The sequence below is a fragment of the Lontra canadensis genome, unplaced genomic scaffold (assembly GCF_010015895.1).
Source record: "Lontra canadensis isolate GAN:19392208 unplaced genomic scaffold, GSC_riverotter_1.0 scaffold85, whole genome shotgun sequence".
NCBI classification, from domain to species: Eukaryota; Metazoa; Chordata; class Mammalia; order Carnivora; family Mustelidae; genus Lontra; species Lontra canadensis.
Window position 1 is genome coordinate 2,672,228 of NW_022631079.1, and position 24,996 is coordinate 2,697,223.

A 24,996-nucleotide genomic window follows, 5' to 3' on the forward strand; every position below is an offset into this window, starting at 1 on the left:
AAGGTCAAATGAAAGCTAACAGGGATCCTCATTTTGTCTTATAAAGTTTATGAGCTATTGATCCCATTTATCAGGTATTTGGGATCCAAATAAACCATTTAGCAGTTAAGAAATTAGTCTCTCAGTTTGTGACATGGATTTCCTACGATGCGGTTCATAGTAAGAGGCGTCTGGCTTGGCTTTACCAGGGTAAGCGCCGATTCTCTCACTGCTGACCCTGACCCTATAGAATTTATGAACACTCAACAGTATTTGGGGAAGCACGGGGTGCTGGGGAGAAGGTGGAAACCGGAACTCCAATCAGTCCCCTCCTGCAAGAAAGGGTAATAACTTCTAACCTCATGGTTTTTGTCGGGGTTAACAAGAGAACACACGTAAAATGCCCTCCTCGTAAAGAGCCAAACAAAGGAGCCACTGTCCAAGGCTTCGTCTTAGTAAATGAAAGGACAAAAATGTGCACGTCCGCAACCAGAGAGGCATTATCAAGTGGACTCTGATTCTCTAGAACAGGAGATTTCTCTGTCCTTCCTGGATCTGCAGATAGGGGAGCCACGGGATACGTCCATTCATGAACCAGGGCGGTCAGGCATGAAGTTCTTTAGTACACAGGTAGGATACAAACCTGTGGTCGTCATTTTTTTTTTTAACTACTTGATTCAGGAAGAAAAGATCCAATTTTTAACATGTCCCAATACTTCATTTTCATTCCTCAGGTTTCTTTCCCCTTTGATGTGCCGCACCTGCTTGACAGTCAAGGTCAGGGGAAAGGCTGTACTAGCGAAAGATCCATCCCAGAATTCTGGTCAACAGGCCTCCCTAGAGGCCATCCTGCGTTCTGACGGAGACACACGTCCAGAGTCCCACGCAGGAAACCTCACCAGCTTGACATCTCTAGCCAACAGCTCAAATTTAACTCACCTTCCATTCTGTCTATGTATGTTTGCAAAGACACTCGTACGCTTTCAGAAACCTTAAGGGGATAGAAACAGAATTGCCACAGGCCCTGTCTCAGAATAAACCCTAGATCCAAAACGCAGCATTTTACCTCTGCTTTAATGACTCTGTCGATGACTTCCGGGAAGGATGTGAACACATTAGAAATAACAGCCATCTATTTTAAGTATCAGGTTTTATTAAAAAGTGCATTTTGATTAATTTATGATCTAGGTAAGCCGTTAAGATATCAGTGTACTCTCTGGAATAATAACTTTACAAATATTTAAAACAAACAAAATTTTAAAAGCCTTTTTTATTTCCTTCACCATTATTGTTTTACAATACAAATATCACCTTGTGAATTCACAAAAAAACCCTACGGAAGATAATTCTGCTGCGTAAAATACAGAATGGATATATATACTTCTTCATTCTTAAAAAACTATTTTGTTCTCCACATTGGCAAGTATAGAAGAGAATACTTCCCCAAACATACTCATGTTGGGAGTAAAACTTCGAGTTACATGCAGTTTCTGCACAAATATATTTTAAAGAAATAGATCTCTGTTTTGTTGTTCACCAACAAAATTGTCATAAGAGTACAGATAACTAATTTAGAGCTTTCAAGTTTTAGTTAAGTGATCATTTTCAAAACTCTCTTTTTAAAAACAAAGTATTCATGGCTGTTTTCATTGTATAGTTAAAATCGAACTACCAAATAGATGATAAAATAATTTAAGTGGTATACATGTCATTGCCACCTGCTCACAATATGGGAACAGGCTCTGACTTTCTAATTAACTCCCCCATTCTCTAATTCATAGCGATTTAAAAACCATAAGCAGTCTTCTGATTTAATTTAGCTATAAATGCAAAATTTAGTAGTGTATACATATATTTATATTTCCATGGAATATTTTATTTTAAATAAAAACATTTAAGATTGCCTACTGACCATACAATCAAGACAAGAAAGGCACTATAAACATAGACAAATTTCTCTCCCAAGAAGCATTTTTAAATTTTAACTCTCTTCTCTCCGACATGTAAAAATCTTTAAATTTGGTTTTCATAACATTATTTTGAAAAATAAAGTTAGGAAATACTTAGAAAATCGCTTTATAACAGAATCTTTTTTTTTTTTTTTTGCACTTTTTGACACACTCTCTCTGCTGATTTTTACAAAACCCAAAGTTACCGAACCTTTCTGTGTCTGTCATTTTTATTTGAATATCGGTGCAACAGGTAGAAAGATTTCAGAATCGAACCCCATTCAGGTACTTAGAAACCTTCATAGAGACATTTGCTAGAAAATGGCTTACAGCCCAATCTTTGGGGCAAGAGATATGAAAAGTATGTTTTCCCAAGAAAATAATACGCTTTATTTCCAGATGTGCCTGGAAAGACCAGAACTGATGATATAAAAGCTTACATTTATGCTGTTGCATCATATACAAAGGAACATGGTGGTCGCAGGTTACGGAAATCCCAAACTTACGAACAGGAAGATGTGTACAGTGCATGATAGGTTAGATTTTCTTTATTGTTGTCCAACGCAGGTCCTTTGGAGAGAAAAAAAGATCACAGTGCTGACCAGGTAACTCAATAGGTTAAGTCAAGGGAACTGCCGAAGGAGAACGGGGTCAGGGAGGTGTGTTCATGGCATCTTCTCTTGTGCAGTTCTACAACTTCAGACAGCTCCTCGCTTGCCCGCCTCGTGCGCCGTTACGTGTCGCTCACCAAGCGGCTGTACTTGACTTGCCTGCCGAGGTGGACGACCGGCCAGGGGAAGGGCCAATGGTACGAGCGAGGCACGATTCCTTGGACATTCTTTTCAAAGTACTGGAACGGCCTGTACCACCACACCCTAGCCAGGAGGTTCATCTGGGTAGCTTCTTTTAGCACCTGGGAGAAGGACAGGCAACCTAAGTCAGTGGGCACACGCCACTGCCCCAGCCCCAAGAGGAACACGCACGCGCCTAACCACCCTCCACCTGGAGTCTGGACGGTCCCTTTGCAGGTCACAAAGGACCCCAGAGGCTCCCCACGTGCCTGGTGACACACGCACGTTGTCACATGCGCTCTGCTAACTGGGCCCCAGCCCGGCAGGAGAACTACGCCAATTCTGCGAGCGCATGGACAACACGAGCCTCACGCCATCTCGCAGCCATCAGTGTATCCTCCAGTCAGGGTTTCGGTGACTTCCCTGCAATGGACATTCTGTACTCAGTTGGCGGGAGGATGGAGACTGGGTGGGCACAGCTGAGACATCTGTCTGGGTTGGGGAGAAGACAGGGCACTGCGCTGGAAGGACGCCATGTCTGTGGTGCTGCACCCACACCTTCCCTGGTCACTTTTTATTCTCCAGTGGGCCGGCATCATGAAGGACAACCCCACTCGAGATGCCGACCCCTCGGAGAGAAATCAACGCTTGTCTGTAAATGGTATGTGCACCCCTGGGCCTGGGGGATGGGCAGGGAGGCTGCGACCCTGTGAGAAGAGGACACTCACTTGCTGATTGGCCATCGTGTGGTACCACCAGAAGAGTCTCGTGGTGATGTAGTAGGCCACCACCACGTCCACAGTGTAGTGGTCATGCGCCAAGAGGATGCAGAAGATCCCAACCACGCTGAGAAGCCAGCAGATCCAGTGGTACCACCAGAGTCGTCGCGGGGAGTCTGCAAAGACAAGACATTCACGGTGGCCCCATTGTCCCAGCGCCGCTAAGGGCACCCACCCCACTACCCAGCAACGTGGACCTCTCCTTCCGGAAACACGTCATGTGGCAGCAAATCTAAGGGCTTTTGCTTCTCTGTAACCAAGGTAAGAATGGCAGCCGCGTATTTCATGATTTGATCAGACTGTAATTTCTGTCAGGTTAGCACTTGCTTTGTATTATCATAAATACAGTTTAAAAGGACAACAGACAGGATGATACATCATGCTCTATCCAAAAAAAAAAAAAAAAAAAGCCCACCGACATTTAAGTCAATTTACTTGTGAATAATTTGGAATTAACGCTCTCAACAAAAATCAATACTAGTGGTCTGGAGACCCTTATACGGGGACTAGGCAGTCATGATTGACAGAACTGTCTTACCTGCTTTCCAAGCTCTGGGACCATCCCCTAACCTGGAGGTCTTTGAGATTTCCAATTCTCAAATGGGAATAAGAAAGGATCCAGATGCCTGGGGATTTGGGTCCAAGTGCCTTCAAGGCAGGGCAGGGTCAAATAAACACCTGTCCAAACCCTGATTTGGAAGCCCCCTAGCAGAAGCATCAATATCTCTGCAAGCGCAGGCCTTCCAGCCTCGTATTCTCGAAGCATGGGCTGAAGAGGGTCTGACGTTTTATGCACGAACATCATCTGCATGTGATCCATCCTCCCGACCCCAGGGGGAGAAAGTTCACATTTACTGGATTCGTATGGGGTCCACGAACTAGTCCTCCATTTAACCACTATTTACCAAGCATCTTCTATGTGCTTGGGAGGGGAGATGCTCTAGCTACTGAGATAAACGAACAAAACAGGCAAAGAACTTGCCCCGTGGGCAGATCCCTTCCCAGTATGAAGGAGAGATGATACAAATTAATTACAGTAAATAAGTATACGCTATGTCAGAAGATGTGAAATGCCAAGAAAAAATTAAAAGCTAAACAGGAGAAGCAGAATCAGAAGCAGAGAAGGGGAAGGGAGGTTTGCGGCTTTAAAGGGAGTGGCTGGGCAGGGGCGGGGGCGGGGGCTCTATAGTCCAGTCCCAGAAGAATCTGTATTTGCACCCTAACAACACAACAATTCCTCATGCAACTCTGCCGGAGTCTGTATATGCTGCTTATCTTCATTCCTACCACCTCTCCTCTCCCTCAGCCAGAGAGTGGCTACCAGTAGTTCATTCTAAAGTTGAGGGAACCAAGCCTTAGAGAGGTCAAAGGTGGGCCCCATGGTCACAGAGCTCATGATAGCACCAGGACTCAAAATCCGTGATTGTGACCCCAGTTTTCCCAGTCTCCCAACATGGCACCTGGGTTTCCTTCAAGGATAAGGCTTAGCCTCTACTGCAGTACAAGCAGCACAGGGCAGGAGCACTCCCCCAAGTGCTTACACCAGGCCTGCCGGCCCCCACTTCCATGGCCAGCTCACCCCAGCACAAGGGCAAGATGGCGCCTTGAGGGTTCGGAACAGAAGCTGTGAGAATTGGTCACGTGCCAAGAATAAGCAGAAGAACACCTACGTTCCCTCTCCCAGTGCCCTGAAGCACATCTCCTCTTCTCCTGTCTTCCCTATCTCAGTTTAAGACCAAAGCTGGCCTAGGGCACCTGGGTGGCTCAGCTGGAGAAGCGTCTGCCTTTGGCTCAGGTCACAATTCCAGGTCCTGGGATCCATGTCAGGTTCCTTGCTGGGAGGTGGAGCCTGCTTCTCCCTCTGCCCCTCTCCCTGCTCCTCCCGCTTCTTGTGTGTTCTCTCTCTAATGAATAAATAAATCTTAAAAAAAAAAAAAAAAAAAAAAGACCCAAACTGGGCTCTCAAGCCTTGCTTCTTCAGTGGTCTCCCATGCTCCCAGCAAACCTTGCTCTATGCGGGCTCTCTGCTCACCTTTCTCCATTCCCTCCACATCTCACCAACGCCAACACCAATGGGGCTCAGGACACCCCACGACTTCCCTGGATTACGGCAGCAGCCAGTGCCCCACTCCCACCCTGCTCTCCAGCCCGGCCCCCTCCACCCACCCTGCACCCGTCCCAGCAGGGGATCCTCCTTCTCTGAGGAAGAAACGGGACGGCATGGCCACTGTGTGTGAGAGAACCAAAGTTCAGACTCCTTCTCAGGGTTCAAGGTGCACTCCATGATCTGCTTCCTACTGATCGGTTCATCTGTGGCTTCTCACCACTACCACCGCTCTGAATTCCAACCACACCAACGCTCTGAACGGTGCCACGCGCTCACTCCCAAGATACGTCCAGACTGCAACGCGTGCGTTCCTCCTCCGAGGTCTGGCAGCCCGGGTCTCCTCATTGGTCTTCACAGAAACTGCCTAATGCTCATTGAGAGACAGTTTTTAACAGTAAAATATTGAGAACACCTGCAGTTTCTACAAGGAGAAAAATAAACAGCCCGTGGTTCGTTACGATGAGCCAGAGCCTCATGTCCCACCTACATCACCGCAGTCAAGACAAGTGGAGAAAGACCAGAGAACATAATACCATCAAGCAGAGGTGATAAACCATCAAACCATGACACGCAAGCACCAAAACATGACGGAAATGACAGAGGAAAACAGGAGGGGAAGGAATGAGAGACCTTCATCACCTAGTTACCTTCTATTGGCTTTTTAATGGGTTAAACGAAACCGAAACGGCAAATGCCACTGTTATTAAGTCTGAGCAGTGGACGGGGGCATATTTAGTATTATTTTTTCTATGTCTCATAATAAAATATTTTAAGTACATTTTTTAAAGGGAATTTCTCATTCAGTGCCTGCCTCAGTTAGTGTCCCGAGCCCACGGCTTCTATGAGGGACGTCACTGTGCCCCTCCCGTCCCTGCGCTTAGTGGGGAGCCAGGAGCTTGAGAACATCCAACCTGGCCCAACACTGGCTGCCTGTGGTCCCAGGAAGATGTCCTTCTGGCTCCTTCCAGCAGCTCAAATGCGCCCCCAATGCTACTCTGACACCTGAGGGAACAACTCACCCCCTCCACACACACACAGGTCACTCTGGGGGCCACTGTGGGGACACCAGGGGCTGGCCTCCCACAGGAGAGTCCAAAGAGACCGGGGGAGATGGCAGGGGTCATGACTTACACTCTTTGATAAATAAGTAGGTGAGCGTGAGCATGACGGTGTGCCCGCTGTACAGGTAGTCCCCACACATGTTGTGGGAGCCGGTGATGGAGAGGCCGCCGCCCGCGATGAGCTTCATGATTCTCCGCAGCTGCGCTTCCCAGTCTCCAAAAAGCTGGTGGGAGAAGAGAAAACAAGACTTGTTACTGGCCTGCACGGAAGCGTGCCATGATGGCTACCGTCAGGAATTAGGCTTTGTGACACGGTGATTTCTAGTCAGAAATACGGATGTGGTCTCTGACTTAGTTCTCCTGGCACAACCTTGGGAATTTCCTGACATCAAGGTGTCTCTCTTCGGTGACTCCCCAAAAGCTGCTTTCTGCACATCAGCGTGCACGTCAATGGGGTGACTCCAAGCCCCTAAGAAGGGGGGGCTGGATGCCAGGAGAGCTGACCAGACCACCAGGGGGCTGGACCTCCGAGGAGCGGGGAGGGCCTATAGGTGGAGATGGTCACCCATGGCCAACGGCCTCATCCACCCGGCTTACAGAATGAAGCCTGAGCAAAAACCCAGAAGATGACGGTTCAGAGAGTTTCCAGGTTGGTGAAAAGTCAAGACACAGGGGTCTGGGGGGAGCGGTGCATCCAGACAGAGTGCAGAAGCTCTGAACCCCTTCCCACACACCTCGCCCAGAGCATCTTAAGTCATATCCTCTTCGAACACACTGGAAATCTGGTAAGTTAACATGTTCTCCTGAGTCCTGGGAGCAACGTTTAGCAAGTTAATCAAACTGGAGGACAGGGTCCCCGGAACCTCCAATGTATAGCTGGGGGGTCAGAAGCCCTAGGGACAGCCCAGACTTGGGATGGGTGTCTGAAGTGGGGACAGTCAGTGTGACATGGAGCCCTGAGCCTCTGGGACCTGATGCTAACCCCGGGGAGGCAGCTTCAGCATTCATTCCCTCACCTCTGGTCACAGAAGTGCCCGGTGTGGGTGCTGAGCACAGAGGAGATGCCCAGGAGCGTCCTGCCTTCAGAAGCTCACACCGAGGGACACAAGACCCCCCGTGAAGTCTGCTGCTCAACATCCGCTGTTCTTCAGACAGCACTCAGGAGGGGTATGGGCCTTGTGATGAAGCAAGTGGCTTCAGAACATTCCTTAGAAGCTACTAGCACTTTCTACAGCACATTTCAGCAGACGCTAACCCAACTTTCAAAATCACACTGACAGAGGGAGAGTCACTGATGGATATACTAACAAAAACATCTGGGAAAACTTCCGGTACTTGGCTTGGGGACAACTGTTCCGCTCACTTAGTGGGAGCACTGGATACTGGAGGCCTCATATGCAAGACGACTTTGGTTTACTCGGTGGCCCAATGGAGACAAGGGACTGAGGTGGACGCGCCTTCAGTCTTCTCACGTAACATGGGTAGAACTGCACGTCCTTCCCTTTCCACCAGAGTGAGAAGAGTTCATACATAACCCACCCGTCTCCGGCACACGTCTGGGCCGCATACGGGAGCTGTCAGTGGCTTCAACGACTCACTCACTGCAATTTTTATTTGCTCTGTCGAATGAAATGTGTGCCTGCCTGTATTTCATGCTTGTCAGCACACTTTTTAAAAGTCTGGTTAGTTGCCCAATTTAATAATCACCATGATCCTTTCCAGCATCTCACTGATGGTATTCCAAGCTTTGGGAAATACTGTTTTACTACAATTTCCCTTTAACAACATGAATCCGGATTTCGATTAGGAGGGCAGGTCGAACACACCACACAGAAGGAATGGATTTCCACGTCCAGAAGGTCAGTGAACGTGTAGCTCGACAGCAGCAAACATATCTACCGCAGGAGACCCTAACGCCTCCAGATGTTAAAAACAAGCTTCAAGGGGCGCCTGGGTGGCTCAGTGGGTTAAAGCCTCTGCCTTCGGCTCAGGTCATGATCTCAGAGTCCTGGGATCGAGCCCCACATCGGGCTCTCTGCTCAGCAGGGAGCCTGCTTCCTCCTCTCTCTCTGCCTGCTTGTGATCTCTGTCTGTCAAATAAATAAATAAAATCTTTAAAAAAAAAAAAAAAAAAAAAAAAAACAAGCTTCAAGCAAGCACCAGGAGTCAGGCTTTTTCCAAAACAATACTGGAGAACAGAAGGCTCTGGAAGAATGCCCCCAAATTCTAGGGGACAATGATTTCCAACTTAGAATCCTATACCCAGCCATATTATTAACTGGCCCTACAGTGAAGGATAAATCAAAGCCATTTGTGCACACACAAGATTTCACAATATCTACCACCTACGGACTCTTGTTTTCAGGGAATTACAAAGATATGCTCCGTAAAGCAAAGGAGTAAACGCAGAAAAAAGAAGAGACAGGACCCGCTGGAACGCCAATGAGGGGAGAGCCAAGGGGCTGTGAGCACAGACAGCGCAGGGGGCGGGTCAGGAGGCGGGACAGTGGTCCTCAGGGAGGCGACACCAACAGAGTGTTGTCGACCCCTGCCTCTGACAGCCCTGAATGAGGAGCCCCCACGTGGCAATGACTGTGCACACAGACCATTAAGAAAACAAGAAGCAAGACAATCAGTAACACCACAGGGAACAGAAAATGGGCAGAAAAGTAATTATAGGAACCGCATGAGTAGCCAACAAAGAGCATTTACACACGAATAGTGCAAGCACGGAGCTAGTATGGAGCTAAATCGGAAGAGAAGACTAGGGGCGCCTGGTGGCTCAGTGGGTTAATCCTCTGCCTTCGGCTCAGGTCACTATCTCAGGGTCCTGTGATCGAGTCCTGAATTGGGCTCTCTGCTCAGCGGGGAGCCTGCTTCCTCCTCTCTCTCTCTGCCTGCCTCTCTGCCTACTTGTGATCTCTGTCAAATGATTAAAAAAAAAAAAAAGAAAAGAAAAGAAGAGAAAACTAGACGGGGAAGAGGAAACACAAGTGTGATGGCCTGTGGTGGGACAGGGCAGGGCAGAAAAGGCACCGAACTGGGGCTGGGGCCCCGAGGAACCTTAGTCCCGGCCTTCCCCGTAGGTCAGTTAAGATTGCCACCAGAAAAATAAACAGAACTGCCACGTCACTTACACACACACACACACACACGCATGCACCTGTAAGAGTGAAAAATATGAAGGTAACCACTACTAGATTCAGTTAAAAGAGCTGCAAGTGTGTTAGGAACATGGGCTGGAGTTGGATCAGGGTTGGGTGGGAGGCAGCTAATGTTTTTACTAACAACTTCTGCAGAACCATTTTATATTTTAGATTGTATACATGTGTAAATGTGCTGACACTTTTTTTAAAGTTTAGATTGAAAGTTTGGCCCAGTTCTGTCACAACAATGGATAAAGAGGAGAATGATGGCCAAAAAAGCTTAGACAGCTTTTCATTTTATATTATTTTAGCCTGTCCTTCTAAAACTCTGTTAAACTAGAAATCCTGTTCTCAGGTACCATCATCCCATAATGTGCCCTCCCGTTTTAGCATGAAAATACTTGTGGGGAACCTGTACGTGTAGGGAAGAGGGAGACATTATAAGTAAAACATAACACCAAGAAAAAAAAAAAAAACAGAAATTAATGCTGCATTTCTTACAAGTGCCCTTAAAACTCCTAAGCTTTCTTTTAAAACTATCTTTTCCCGTCGGTCAAGTCTCTGCGAGGGGGCCAGTCTCTTTAAGCTTAGTGGGCAACAGGAAAAGAAGATAGATGGTTACAGCCATGTAAAACATTTTAATGATGTTTAAAAAAGCAAACAAACTAAAAAACAAACTGCAAAACAACGGCAGCAGAAACAAGTTACCATCTTTTCCCTGTGCATCACACACATAAATCAAGTGAGAATCAGACTTGTGGGAAACACAGTTTATCAGTGAACAAAGGGGTATGAGCCGCTGGAGGCAGATAAGTCTGTCAAACAAACAGAAATACAAATGGACATTAATGGGAGCTCACTGTTCCCATGTCAAGTTAGCAAAGCTCACAGAAGCCGGACACTGCAGGGGCAGGCACAGGGTCACCCATCTCAGATGGGTGGGTGAGGAGGAGGGGACATGCTGGCTGGGGCTGCCGAGGGCTCATGGGAGCAGGCAGAGGGCCTCACTCGCCACTCAGCAGTGTGAGCCCCGGGGGGTTGACCAGTCTAAGCCATAACCTCCTCACCTACAGCCTGGGGACTCACAGCCTTATTACGATCAGCGAAATCCCCTGCAAAACTCATCATCGTTATTGACCAGCAACATGAACGGCATGGCCTGGGACCCCCATACATGGCTTCTAGGAGTCTGCCTCCAAGGTATGACCCCAAACAGGAGAGAAAGCTTTATGCACAAACACTGTGGTACTATTTATAAAAGCAACAAACTGGAAATAATGCACCCGGTAAAAGCTATTAACTAGCTGTCCCCTGGCTAGGCCAGGCCCAGGCCCTTCCCGTTTTGAAAACACTGGGAGTCCCGGGAAGTAACTCTGGGATATACGGAAATGTACAGAATCTTCGGGGATGCAATGGGCTCGCACTACAGGGACTCAAAGGCACTGAACAAGGCTGTACTTGCTTTTTTTTAAGATCTTTTATTTTTCATTTGAGAGTGAGGGAGCACACGTGAGCAGAAGCAGCAGGCACAGGGACAGGGAGGAGCAGACTCCCCGCTGAGCGGGGCCTGATCTTAGGACCCTAGGATCGTGACCTGAGACGAAGGCAGACGCTCAACGGACTGAGCCACCCAGGCGCCCCTGTAACTGCTTAATAAATTATGAAAGAGTAAGTTTACAATGCCTGTGCAGTAAGTGTATTTCACAAACATTTTCTCCTATTGAGGACAGCACAACACATTTGGGATAATCAACTATGTTTTTTTTAAAAAGTCTAGAATGTACATTCCATGCGTTCACAGGTTTGCAGGGAAGATGGGAGGATTCCTCCCAGTCTCTGTCCCCAAGGGACTCCCACTCCTGCTCCTTGGGCTGGAAAGAGAGGGACTGTTTTGGAAGTCTGCCGTTCTGAGGTTCAGGTGGCCATGGTGTGCAGGCGGGACATATGGGAGGGAAAAAACAGAAAACTCATGGCTTATCTCTCCCACTTCTCATTTTGGTTTCCTTCCCCAATCTGCCTGCTACTATCTTTCAGCGTCCTCAAAACACTACTCCGTACATTCTGCCTAGTGGTTTTGACTTGGATCCAGGGGGAACGGCGTGGAGTGTGCGCCCCCACGGGTCTGGCTATTAACAACACCCCCCCCCCCCCGCCATGAGAAGGCTTCTGAATGTTCACTTTTGAAAGCAGAGTCGTTTGGCAGGACAGTCACATGATCACCTTCTCAGTGGACACTACAAAGCTATGAAAGGAGATCTCAGATCTATACCACTACATGAATTATGGTCTCCTAGGGACAGAGAAAGGTCAGTTTTTGGTGAAAATCAAGCCATTTCTTCAGTATCTAATGAATGGCTCACAAATTAAGTAAACTGGCCAAATGCTTAAGCAAGAACAAGGCAATGAAAGAAAGCCCAGGCAGGAGAGGCTTCTTACCAACACAGACCACGCGAGCACAGTTAGAAACCAGGGAGCCTTCGGTTTGTAAAAACAAACAAAAACATAAAAACCCCACAAAACCCAGGGTTCTCTTCAGTGCCGAGTAACACAGCGCGCTGACGGTAACTCGGTTTGCAGATGGCCCCGCAGACTGCACGTGGAGAGCAGGGACATGCACCGAGCTTCACCCCCTACCGGCCCCAGAGGGGAAACCTGCAGCCAAATCCCATCCAACCACGCTGCATAGATCAGTGTGGCTTTGGTACAACTGTGAAAGGGTTAAAGGCGAGCCGTGGAGCAGACGCTGCTTTCCGTGTACCCTCCCCGCCCCTTCCCCAGGAGCCCTGGGAGGTCAGCACAGCAGGTCCTATTTCCTGGCTGCTCAGAGCTGGGGCTGGGAAGGGGGCCCAAGGTCCCGGACACCATCTGCAAACCCTCTGGAACACTGCACCCCACCCACACCCTGCCGGGCCACCCCCATCTCCCCAGCTTGCACCAACTAGGACCTGGATCTACATGAAGTAACTTCCTGGAGCAGCCCAGGACCTCACAGAGGCGACATCCTGCTGTCACGCCCCACTCAACAGTAATGACCAGGCAGCTCTCTCCCCAAGTACACACTCATTCATTCAGTGAATCCACCGGCTATCACCAGGGCAAGGAACTTTCTGTCTTATTCCTGAAGAACCACCTCACCGCCACAGAAATCTATCTGTGCGCAGAGAGCTGCTCGGAAACAGTCCGCACCCGCTAAGGAACCCAGTCTCGAGGAACAGAGGGACCCGTGGAACCCCACGTCCGACCCGTCCTGGGCAGCCTGCCATGGAGAGGCACATACTGCGTGCTGCCCTCATGGTACAGGGAGTGTGTTCAAGAGCCGGACAGATGCTCTGGGGACCACAGCGGCCTCATCATTTCATACCTGTGCCTCTCACCAGCTCTCAGACCTCCTCACTCTCGCCTGACAGGGAGTGGTGGGGTGGTTTTAAGTTAGAAAACATATTAGCTTTCGCCTGTACAGAGACTCCAACTTTACGACACAGTTTTCCCATGAATTCTCTCATCCTCTCCTCCCAAGGCTGTCAGGTGGTTGGTGCAGAAGTTACGTCCATTTTACAGATAAGCAAATAAACAGAGAGGCTCTTTCTCCACTTCACGCAGTGAGTCGCCTGGGATCAGATCCAGATCCTTCCTCTCACCCCAGCAAGCCTGCCTCTGCGTCCCAACAGAGAGCCCGCTGTTGCTGCAAACGTCTCGCCAAGTGACGGAAGCCGAAGGTATCCCCAGGTTGCTGCTGTTCTCACAAAATCCATCCGCTTCACACACGTCACTGAGATGCAGGTGCACACCACTATTTGGTAATGATCACCCCCCCCACCCCCGACCCAACCACTGAGTGTTTTTTTTTCCTTTTAAAAAACTTCCCCATTCCTACAGATGTTATTCTCAGGGAACTCTTTCCTGCACTGATGATGCATTTCGCGCCTCCTCAAAGAAGGTGCTCCCACCTGGACTTGAACTCTGCTTGCTCTGCTCTGCCCCATGTTGGAGCGAAGCTCTAAGTGCTCCAAGTGTCTCCGAGTCTGCTTTCGGGAAGCAGCGAGGAGCGCAGAGCCCACCCAAGACCCAGGTCAGGCTAGAGCGTCCAGGGGCTCTGGACAAATGCTCTGCCCATTCTAGCTTCCCATTTCTCCCACCTAGGGGGTGGCAAGAACCCCCCCTTCCTCGCCCTCAGCCCTCACCACCCAAAGAGACCGCTGACATCATCAAGTGCTATCCCATCTGACGGCAGCACCCTAACCCCAAGCCCTTCAGGGAGCGCTCTGTGCCTGGTAGCCAGCACAGGAAACCGGGGCGTGCTCCCCGAACACGCGGCCCTCCCGGATTCTCACCCGGGGTCACGAGAAGCTTTTCTGAACTCCTCCTCCACGTGGGAACTACCTCATTCCTGGGAAGATTTTGTCTCATCCACAAATATCATATTCACGTCGACTGGTCTGAAGTACAGAGATTTCACCGCAGACATCCTCTTAGAACTTATATATGCAACTTTAAAAAGGACTTTTCCCTCCATTAAGCCCCGAAGGATTTAGCTCCCTGTAAGCTCTCCATTATCGAATGCATCCATCCATTCTTCCACTAGGCTGCCTTTTTTATTTTGGGGGAGGGATGTCTCTACAATTATCAGCCATTTAACACTAATCCCCAACCAGCCTCCCTTCCCCTCAGCCCCCAAGTAAAACCTTTAATATTTTTTTCATGGCCTCTCATAAGGTGACTTATCAAAGCTTCATGAAATCTCAAAGTTGGCTATGGATTTTCATTCACCCAAATTCCTACCTGTCCCATTAAAGAAATCCAGCACTGTAGAAAGGCATGATTACCTCTGTAACAAAATTATCTTTGCTTCAAGTGTTGAGAGATCCTTTCACCCTACCTGTTCATGAAGTAAAAATTTAAAAAAATTTTAAATTGAAATTTAATATAAAAAATTTAAAAGAGCTCCCTCAGATTTTCGTTATGAAACTTCTGCATCTACAGGGTATAGATCTTCCTCAACTTGATGGTGTCAAAGCCCAATAAACCTATAGTGAGTTGAAAATAACCTAAGTCAAAAATACATCACATAACCAACCCAGTAAAGCTCATGGCTCAGCCTTACTGACTTTATTTTAGATTTAGTTTAACTTTTTTTTGAATTAATTAATTAGAGATAGAGAACGAGAGGAGGGAGGGGGAGAGGGAGAAGCAGACACCCCACTGAGCAGGGAGTCCGACATGGGACTTGATCCTGGGACCCCAGGATTGTGACGTGAGCTGAAGGCAGAGGCTTCACCGACTGAGCCCTCTGGCGCCCCGCCCTGCTGACTTTAAACATGCTTAAAAAGCTCACGTTAGCCTACAGTTGGGCAAAACCATCTAACATGAAGCCCAGTTTATGACCAAGTGTTGACTACCTCACACACGACACTGAGGACGGTCCCCCGGCAAGGAGCAGAGTGGCTGCCCAGGCGCCACGGCTCCAGCCTCACCAGAAACAATTGCTAGCCCAGGAAATGACATGCATTTCACGCAAGCTGAGGCACGGCTTCCACTGAATGTGCATGGCTTTCCCAGCACCGCAAGCATGGAGCCACGTGGGCGGGTATTGTCTGTACAACGAACAGCCCAGACCCTTCACTTGGACTCATCAATTATCAGCATTTTGTCACGTCGGCTTTCTTTTCCCTCTCCTCTCTCCTGGACCAGGTGAGGACAAGCTGGATATACCAGGATGCTTCACCCCATATGTAAAAGCGAGGACGTTGTCTTCCATGGCCACAAGCCTCAACGTGTAACACGGAGGCCCGAGGATCGCAGTCTGCAGACATCCTGACTCAGGCTCCCGAGGGTCTCAGTGCGTCCTTCAAAGCATCTATACCCCGATCCAGGGTCCAGCCAGAGAACACATCTCAGGGCTCCTTGACATGGCCTTTGCTTTTAGACCCTGATATTTTTTATTTTTTTAAGAATTTATTTATTTATTTGACAGAGAGAGATCACAAGTAGGCAGAGAGGCAGGCAGAGAGAGAGGAAGGGAAGCAAGCAGGCTCCCTGCTGAGCAAAGAGCCCGATGCAGGACTCGATCCCAGGACCCTGAGATCATGACCTGAGCCAAAGGCAGCGGCTTAACCCACTGAGCCACCCAGGCGCCCCTAGACCCGGATATTTCTATAGAGTCCAGTCTAGTTTCTTTATAGAATGCCCCTTGATTTGGTTTCATTGGATTGTTTCTTTGTGCTCAAGGCCAAGTTGATGTGACTGGCAAGACTATTACAGAAATGGTGTGTCCTCCTTAGCACATTGCACTGAAAAGCATCTGATACCATTTGCCTGCGACTGGTTTGGTCCCTTGACTGTGGGAGCACCTGCCAGATTTCCCCAATGAATATACACCTCTGTGCCTCTATAATTAATCAGCAATTTGTGTGTGTGTGTTTTTAAGATTTTATTTATTTGACAGAGAGCACAAGTAGGCAGAGAGGCAGGCAGAGAGAGAGAGGGAGAAGCAGGCTCCCCACTAAACAGAGAGCCCGATGCGGGGCTCGATCCCAGGACCCTGAGATCATGACCTGAGCTGAAGGCAGAGGCTTAACCCACTGAGCCACCCAGGTGCCCTAATTTGTGTTTTTCTTAACGTACATAAATATGATGCCCCCAACCTTTGACTCAGTGGCCTCGGCACCCATTCCTGGTTCCTGCTGGAATTACTACTGCAGTTGCTGCAAATGGTAATTTTCTGTTTCTACTATTTCTTTTCCATCTAGGAGCTGCCCTTAACACTAATTTTAAGAAGGTTTTTTACTAATGTATTATAATCAATTACTACCATTATCTTACTAGGATTCTCCAACCGTCTCAAAGCTGGCCGGTGGGAACCCGCCCAGGAGGAAATATGGCTTCTGGGCAAACGGCTGGGCTGGTGGTGTCCAGGCAGTTCCAGCGCCCCTCCCTCAGGATGCAAGTCCCGTCGCCCACCCACCTGCGGATGACACATGGGTAATGTTTCACGGAGACGTCCATACCACCATCTCCGAGGCTCCTGAATGCCTACTGGATGCTTTCTGACTCTGGTGACCTCCTCACACGCGATGGCTGCTGCCATGTTGGAAACCTCTGTCCCCTGTCCCACGACCCCCAGACACAGGCCTCTCTGCCCTGTCCACACCCCCACGCCGGTACAGCCTTACCTGCTTCCCTCACATACACAACAGAGAAGCAGCCCAGCTCCTTGAGAACCCGTGGTACCTGGGGGGCAACAGGCCAGTGGAGCATCCTTGAACTGACTGCCATCTCCCCCTCCCGCCCTGGCTCGCTCGGGAGGGCTGAATCCAACAGTGCGACAGGAATCACATGTGGCAGCGAACAGGAACACAGGATTTGGCATCACTGTGGGTCCTCCATCCTCCCTCCAGTGTATGTGCGGGGGTCCTTCTAAGGGACACACATGACCCCAACCTCCTCCTCCTCCTTCTCCTCCAATCGCTCCTGGCTTCCTGCAGCCTACATCTTACTAAGGGTGACAAGACCCTTTCAAGTTTGCCCACACGTGCCTCTCCGGCTTTAGCTCTGGCCACTCGCCACAGGGTCCCACACCAGGGTCACTCCCTTCCCTTGACCCCCTCCACGCCCTTCCTGTTCTCCCCACTCCTCTGCTCAACTACCCCCGGCAAACTCCTGCTTGTCCCTCTGAGATCTGGCTCAGAGGGCATCCCCTCGGCACAGCAGACACCCAGTGGTGTCTGCCACTCTCTGGGGGTGCAACATGCGGTCATGGGCAGGGCTCGGCAAGTCAGAGCAATCTGCTGGGTCACGGGTCTGTCACGGCATCTGGGTGCCCAAGAGGGGGACACCTGTGGTATCAAAATCTGTGGATCCTCAAAACTGACCCCACACAGGGCAGGTTCTCTAGAAATACTCGCTCAGGAGAGTGAGTCTAGGAGAGTGAGTCCCCCTGGTGATGGCTCTTCAGTAAAACCATTTGGGGGTGCCAGGGTGGCTCAGATGGTTAAGCATCAGACTCTTGACTTCAGCTCAGGTCATGACCTCAGGGTCGGGAGATCAAGCCCCGCATCAGGCGCCGTGCCGGGCATGGAGCCTGAGAGTCAGGAAAAAACAAAAAAAACGTTTAGAAAGTTGGGGCGCCTGGGTGGCTCAGTGGGTTAAGCCTCTGCCTTCTGCTCGGGTCATGATCTCAGGGTCCTGGGATCGAGCTCTGCATCGGGCTCCCTGCTCAGTGGGGAGCCTGCTTCCCCCCTACAGCTCTCTCAAATGAATGAATAAAATCTTAAAAAAAAATTTAGAAAGTTGAAGGTTTATAAAATCAGGTAAAACTGCATGTATCAAGCGTAAACTATAAGGAAACAGGAATAACTGTACAAACAGCACGATCAGAAATGCGGAAGACAAATGTACACGAAGGGCAAATATACAGACGCATCTACAGTAAACAGGGCCAGGAGTGATGGTAAAAATTTTCCTCTTTTTATATTTTTTCACTGTATCTATAATAAATCTGTAGTTTCTTTAAAATGGAAAAAATAATCTTTTTTAAGAGAGAGAAAAAATGATTTCGCATATTTCTATTTATTTTTGCCCCTGAAAAAAGGAAGAGAATTGTGGAGAGAGACAGAGGAAGGTGAAGAAGAGGTCTGGGATGGGGAAGGCTCAGGAAGTTTTGTGCAAGAAGCAGAAGTGAGAACAAAAAGGCAGGTTACGCGGACAGTAAGAAATGGGGAGGCGAGCAGAAAATGAAGTCAAATCAGGCAGAGACCACTTAGGTTCCACACACTTGAATGGGATGACATGAAGCTGTTCCGGCATCAGAAGTGCTGATAGGGGGCGCCTGGGTGGCTCGGCGGGTTAAGCCTCTACCTTCGGCTCAGGTCATGATTTCAGGGTCCTGGGATCAAGCCCCACATCGGGCTCTCTGCTTGGTGGGGAGCCTGCTTACCCCCACTCCCACTCTCTGTCTGCTTCTCTGCCTACTTGTGATCTCTGTCCAATAAATAAATAAAATCTTAAAAAAAAAAAGTGCTGATAAGGGTGGCAGCTGATCACAACCCCAAGAGCGAGGAGGGCAGCTTGCCCCATTCACGCTGCACCTGGAGAGCCTGAGAATGCACCAGGGAGCTCGTGTGGTTCCCAGGAGTGTGTGGCCTTCCCCGGTTCCCCCCCACCCACCAAAGCCTGCGATGGTGCCCGAGAGGAGGCCCCAGAGGAGGCCTGGGAGGCTGGGGACCAGCACCGCTCAGCTGCAGGGTGCAGGACAGGCCCTGACCGTTCCCATGCGAGTGACAGAGGACGACTGACAGCAGGAGAGGCAACAAGGCCCTTCTGTCCTCACTCGGTGCTTTCCTGTCCCGCTGAACCGCTACCCCAGGGCCGCCCAAACATAGCCCTTGTCCTCTGGGGGCTCTTCCCAGCTTGGGAGGATCAAGGCACTAAAAACACCGTGTCACCCTGTGCAGTGTCCTGCTCTGATGAAACCCCCTCTGTTCCAAGGTTTGCAAACCTACGGTCACCATGGAGACCACAGACCCTCACTCTAAACCGAGCCCCGGATTAACTCCTGCAGCTGAGATGAGAGCTGGAAACAGCCAAAGTTATTTCCCCCGTCGGCCTCGGGCTGTCTGGATCCAGGCCCAGGGTAAGTGGTTTGTTTTTTCTCCCCTTTTGGAGTTTGCTACAACAGAAAAAACTTTCTTGCAGGAAGCTAAGAACACTGAAGAATTCTCAAATACTTCTGCGGTTTTTTGTTTTCTTAGGTTTTTTTTTTTTTTAAGGGAATCCTGAAGAGCAGGACCGGGACCACGAGCGGGTGCGCTCTGGTTTGTGCACGTGCTCCCCGCAGGGAAGCTCTGGCGAGCGGAACAGGCCAACCCCGGCAACACAGCCCGGCAGCCCCCGCTGCAGGCCCGTCCCGCGTCCCCAGGCCACAGGACAAGCGCGGCCCAGAAACTCCTGTGGGAAGTGAGCGCGCCCGCTGCCCCGTGGCTCCTCTCCGGAGCGGGAGCGCAGCTGGGAGGGGGCCCCGCTCTCCTCCCTCCTCAGTTCCCGTGACCGCGACATCCTGCCGGGTGAAGCGCGCAGTGACAGCCAAAGAACGAGCAACGGGAGCAACCTTCGGGGTTTCTCGACTGGCCTGCTGGTCCCGGTCCTTCGCGGCCGCACGGCGTGAGCCTGGCGTCAGGGAAGGAATGACACGCGCCCACGACGGGGCCGAACGGGACGGCAGGACCGAGGTCACGGAGCGTTTTCGACAGGGAAGGTCTGTGCGGCCCAACTCGCCACGCGGGCCTGGGAAGCAAACAGTCACCGACAGGTCGGTCGTGGGACAGGTCAGTCATGGGGGATGGAGCACGGTGAGGACACCAGCTTCTCTTCTGACCTCCACGTGCCATTCAGCACCCACAGAGCCCCTGACGTGTGGCCGCCCTCACTCTCGGACTCCCTGGGACAGCGCCGTGCTGCCCACCAAGGCCCAGAGGCCCTGAGCAGGGAACACAAGAGCCACATGGCGGGACCACCGGGGTGTGAGCCCCTGCCTCCGACCTCTGCTCTTCCTGTGACTCAGCCTGTATCTTTACGGGCTGAGAAGCCGCCTCACTGGGCAATGGTTCAAGGGGGAGGCTGCTGTGGGGAGACCCTGAAGGGAGCCACTGGGCAGGGATGACTCTCGGGGAGGCTCCCTTTGGTCCTGACCAGTGAGGCCCGGGCCTCTGGGTCCCCTCTCTGGCGCTCCCTCTCCCTCTGCCACTAGCCCGGACCGGCCACTGGATTCCCTGGGCTTGGGCCGCCGGGCCAGGGGCAGCAACGGCCTCCCCGGCCTCCCCAGCCTCTTCCGTCCGGCTCCGGAAATCATCCTGTCTCATCTGGGGAGTCTTCCTGCCCGAGAGGTCTCCAGAGCCCACTTTCTATTTAGAGAGGAAATGGAGCAGAGAAAAAGGCTAATCGACATGACAAAGAATCAAACGGGAAAATCCGGAATGTGGGCTATTACACAGAACCACCCATCCGATCTCTGCAAACTACAGATGGGGAGAAGAAAAGAAAGAGAAAGGACTGCCCTAGAATTAGGGACTGAAGAGACATAGCAACTAAACACAAAGACCTTGGCTCCTAACTTATACAAACCCTTCTTTTAAAAAGGCATTTTTAAAACAATCAAGCTATTCTATGAACTGGGAATCGCCCATGTTTGACTATACCAACAGCATCAGAGTTATCCATAAAACGCCCAAAATATTCAGATGCCTACTAAAGCACATAACCATCAAATGACATTGTCTGACATTTGTCTTAAAATAGTTCCAAAAAAAAAAAAAAAGAGATGAAAATGCAGCCAAGTGTTGAGAGCTCCTGGATCTGGGTGTTGGGCGCACACAGGCTCCCCATATGAGCGTCTCTACTCCGAGAGAGACATGCGAACGTTTTCAGAATATAAATTGTTTTCTGAATCCTTTCTTCCAAGAGCCTGTTCTACAAAAGAAGTAATTAGATTTAACAAGTCCCTGACTAACTGTTTTTACTAAGCTGTGCTTACGTTCCATCCCCTCCTGTGTTCCTCTACTTTTAAAAAAATCCCAATTTCCAAATGATCGTCATGAAAGGATGACCCAGGGCGGGACTTCTGGCAACACCATACACAAGTGGCACGTTCAGGCTGGCTTTTTTTGCACAGTTCCTGCTGTGACCTCTGTCTTTACCAAGAAAAACCATAACTATTTATAGCCACAGGACCTTGGCTGGATTTGCCGGTGACTCAGGAGGGCTCTCTGAGCACCAGTGCTAACCAAGCTTGGGATGGCCGGCCACTCGATGGAGTGGCAGACAAGTCCTCAGGAGATCATCCACACGGCACAACCCCTCCACGGCGCAGCCCTGTGGGCTGGGCCCAGCATGCCGTGTTCCCTGGTGGAGAAACTTCCCCATGCACAGACTCCTTGAAGGAGCTCAACTCAACTTGGGCAAACACTCGAAACTATCCACCTACTACTGGGAACACGCGGCTTATCAAGCCAGGCTCCCGCCAAGAGTCTCCATTACTGGACCCTCCCTGATCAGAAGATACTTCCTACAACCCAGCAGCCAAGGCAGCGCTCAAGAGTTCTCACAGAGGCTGGAGAAGACGTGAGGCTGGCTTCTTTGGAGGAAGAGGGAGCAAGATGGGAGGCGCAGGGTGGGGTGGGAGGCTGCAGATAGAGATCGTGGGACCACTCATTCTCCATACGGCTTCTCCATAGTTCAGTGAAGAGTTTGAAGCCAAAACAGAGTGAAGTAGGCAACCAGCCATCTTCCTGAGCACACAACTCAGTCTAAGAAAGAAGGGGCCGCAGTGAAGCCTGTAACCTAGAGGCATCCGAAATTTCAAGTGATAAAGACACCACTTTGAAAACCTGGTGAATTTTTCCACCCCCTTTCCCAGTTCTAACAGACAGACTTTTCCAGAAAGAACAAAACTTAAAGGGGAAGAAATGAAAGCACATGGGTGTTTTACCAACGCAAAGACATGATTCCCAACGCACCGCAGTATCCCCTGCATCCTCCCAACCTGGTCAAGGAAGCCGGCCTCTTCTGATTCTTACTGCGTCAGATCTTAGTGGCCAGCAAACATTTGTAAAACTGAATCAATCTTCTGCTAACTATTTCAAAAGTCCCAGTAGTCTCCCTAGTTGGAAGCATCGCAAGGTCAAGGTTAGGGGGTCAGGAACATTTTGTGGACCTGACGGACAAACAGAGTCAATGAGAGAGGACTGGGGTTTATTTTAAGGGCAGGTCTCTGTGCTACCTGAGAAGATCAATAGGGCAAAATGTGCCTCCAGGGAACAGGGACCCTGCCTGGGTGGGGGAGGGTGCAAGGGAACAGGGACGGTGTCTCCGGCTCTGCAGATCCCCACTGTGGGATTAACAGAAAGAAGGGAGACCTACCACCAGAAGCCCAACTTTCCGTCCAAGAGCAGCAAAAAGCATCTAAAAGCTCCTGGATCTGTGTCAAGGGATCGAGTAATATCTCAAATGTCTGGCAGGAAACCAAAGAGCTACACCCACACATGGGGCCTCCCTGCCTCCAGAACACTAACAGACTATGTACACTCCCAGCTGGGGTGCACTGGTGGGCGTGGAGAGTCCAAGAAGGGGGGGCGCGCACGTGCCCTGCCATGTGACTCCGTTAACGTTCCCAAGTAAGGATGCAGGGTTTGGAGGACATTCCAAGGCAACGGTCTCTTCCAGCCTTAGTCGGAGGCCCCCTGGGCAAGAGGACACACAAACAAGGGCCCGGTTTACCTTCGGAGAGCAGTTGAAATGCATGCCGGGCACCGGGAGGGTGGTCACATACATGGTGATACAGCGGTACAGGTACAGCGTGCCGACGATGCAGAAGAACCTTCTGCTGATGATGGACCTGGAAACACAGGGAAACAGAGGGAAACAGAGGGCACTCAGTCATGGGACTCTGCAGGCACAGCGAGGTTCTCAGGGGCCCGACACACCAAGCCAGCCCCCCAGGGACTCGAGAACCTGAAGTAGGAACGTTCTAAGCAGAGCTAACAGTAGAGTGCCATGGGGGTTGCTGACTGTCTCAGGGTGGGCTGGCCAAAGGAGCATGAAGGGCTCTCCGTTGCCGCTAACGAGGTTTCCTGAGGCCTTACGCCCCAGCTGACGTTCACTGGCTGGGTAAGTGGGGCCCCTTCTGAGTCATCCCAGCCGACTCCGTACCTGCGCTTCAACAATGACAAGGTAGAGTGTGTTTTCAGTCATAAAAAGGGAAGAGGCTCAGAACACGAAAATGGCATTATAGTGAGAATTCACAATTTATCTGACCTTGAATGAGTCAAGATCTCTGAGAAAGTATGAGGTCGGGAAAGGAGCCCGTCTGGTCAACAGTAAGTGACCTCCCACCTCTCTCCAAGTGGGAACTCTGTAGCTGCGGGACAGGCCACTAACCAAGGGGCCCTCAGTTTCTGAATCCGTAAATGGGGGACTACAACAGTAGAGATCACATATGGAAAATTCCAGCCTCAAATGTCTAGGTTACGTGTATGAGTCACAAAATAAGAAAGAATTAAAAATCTTTCCAATTTCAGCTGATGAGTCATTCCAATGAAATTATGTGACAGACACACGTGAACAAGCCTGCCTTCGGTAACTTAGCCTCCAGTTCCCTGTTGGTCAACTAGATTAAGTTGTACTAGCTTCGGGGGAACCTTGGACAAAACATTCCCTCCCTTTCTACTCCTGCCCTGTTCTTCGTCAGTCCTGTGGGCTCCTCTCTCTCAAGTGGGAGGAGTTCTCCTGTTTCCTTGGCCTGGGGCAACCTGAGTTCGATATACAAAAAAATCTTAGAAACAACAGACAGGCTTTTCTCTGAGATACTGAACATTTACTCTGTAAATCACAGGGCAGAACGGACATTCCTACTGAAATCCAAGTTTGGAAGAGAGCTGGTATCACCTGCATTTTTTAACAAGAGGAACAAAGTAACGTGTCAGTTGTGTGAATAAAAAATTTAAGAAAAAAGAGGAGACGCCTGGGTGGCTCAGTCGTTAAGCATCTGCCTTCGGCTCAGGTTATGATCCCAGAGTCCTGGGATAGAGTCTGCATCGGGCTCTCTGCTCAGCGGGGAGTCTGCTTCTCCCTCTGCTTCTCCTGGGCCCCCCATGTGCTCACTCACTCTCAAATAAATAAATACAATCTTAAAAATATATATTTTTTAGTACCCCCTGCATTTCCTTCCTAACTGCAGCAGTTAAAGTGGGTTACTTACAATGTATGGATAGAGCTCAGTGGTGGTGTCCCCCCACCCAGATTTCTGAAACTGGGTCAGACCTGCTCACCATAGAGGCATCACTGTCTCCTAGCAAAGCTGTGCGCGCCACCTCTGAGGACAAGAATTAATTCAGCATACAGCTGTCTTGTGAAGGTATGTACCTTTAATTTTAAGTATGACAAAAAGCACAATACAATGAAACAATACGAAGAAGAACAATGCTAGAGAGTAATACTAACCCTGTAATGTCTGACCAAGAATACTCCAAACACCAAAGTGAATTTTCCATTGTGAGATAGAAGGGTCATCTCTCTTCAGAAGGAAATGCCCTCTCTTACCCCTCCTGCCCGTCCAAACACATTATTTGCAATTTCACTTGAACCTCACAAGAAAGATCTAAGACAAAAAGCGGTTACGTTTATCTGGATCTATTAT

General features: G+C 49.8%; 1 protein-coding gene across 6 annotated transcripts in view; it reads right to left on the reverse strand.

Moving 5' to 3' along the window:
* Positions 1–1,110: 1,110 nt before the first annotated feature.
* SGMS1 (sphingomyelin synthase 1) overlaps positions 1,111–24,996 on the reverse strand; it is a 179,565-nt gene continuing 155,679 nt past the window's right edge. For all 6 annotated transcript variants that reach the window (XM_032883013.1, XM_032883017.1, XM_032883011.1 and 3 more), the window contains 4 exons: positions 23,079–23,196; positions 6,737–6,890; positions 3,448–3,614; positions 1,111–2,841 (listed from right to left, as the gene is read on the reverse strand). In XM_032883013.1, the coding sequence (XP_032738904.1) occupies positions 2,662–2,841; positions 3,448–3,614; positions 6,737–6,890; positions 23,079–23,196 (619 nt within the window). In that variant the 3' untranslated portion in view covers positions 1,111–2,661. The remainder of the gene's footprint in view (positions 2,842–3,447; positions 3,615–6,736; positions 6,891–23,078; positions 23,197–24,996) is intronic.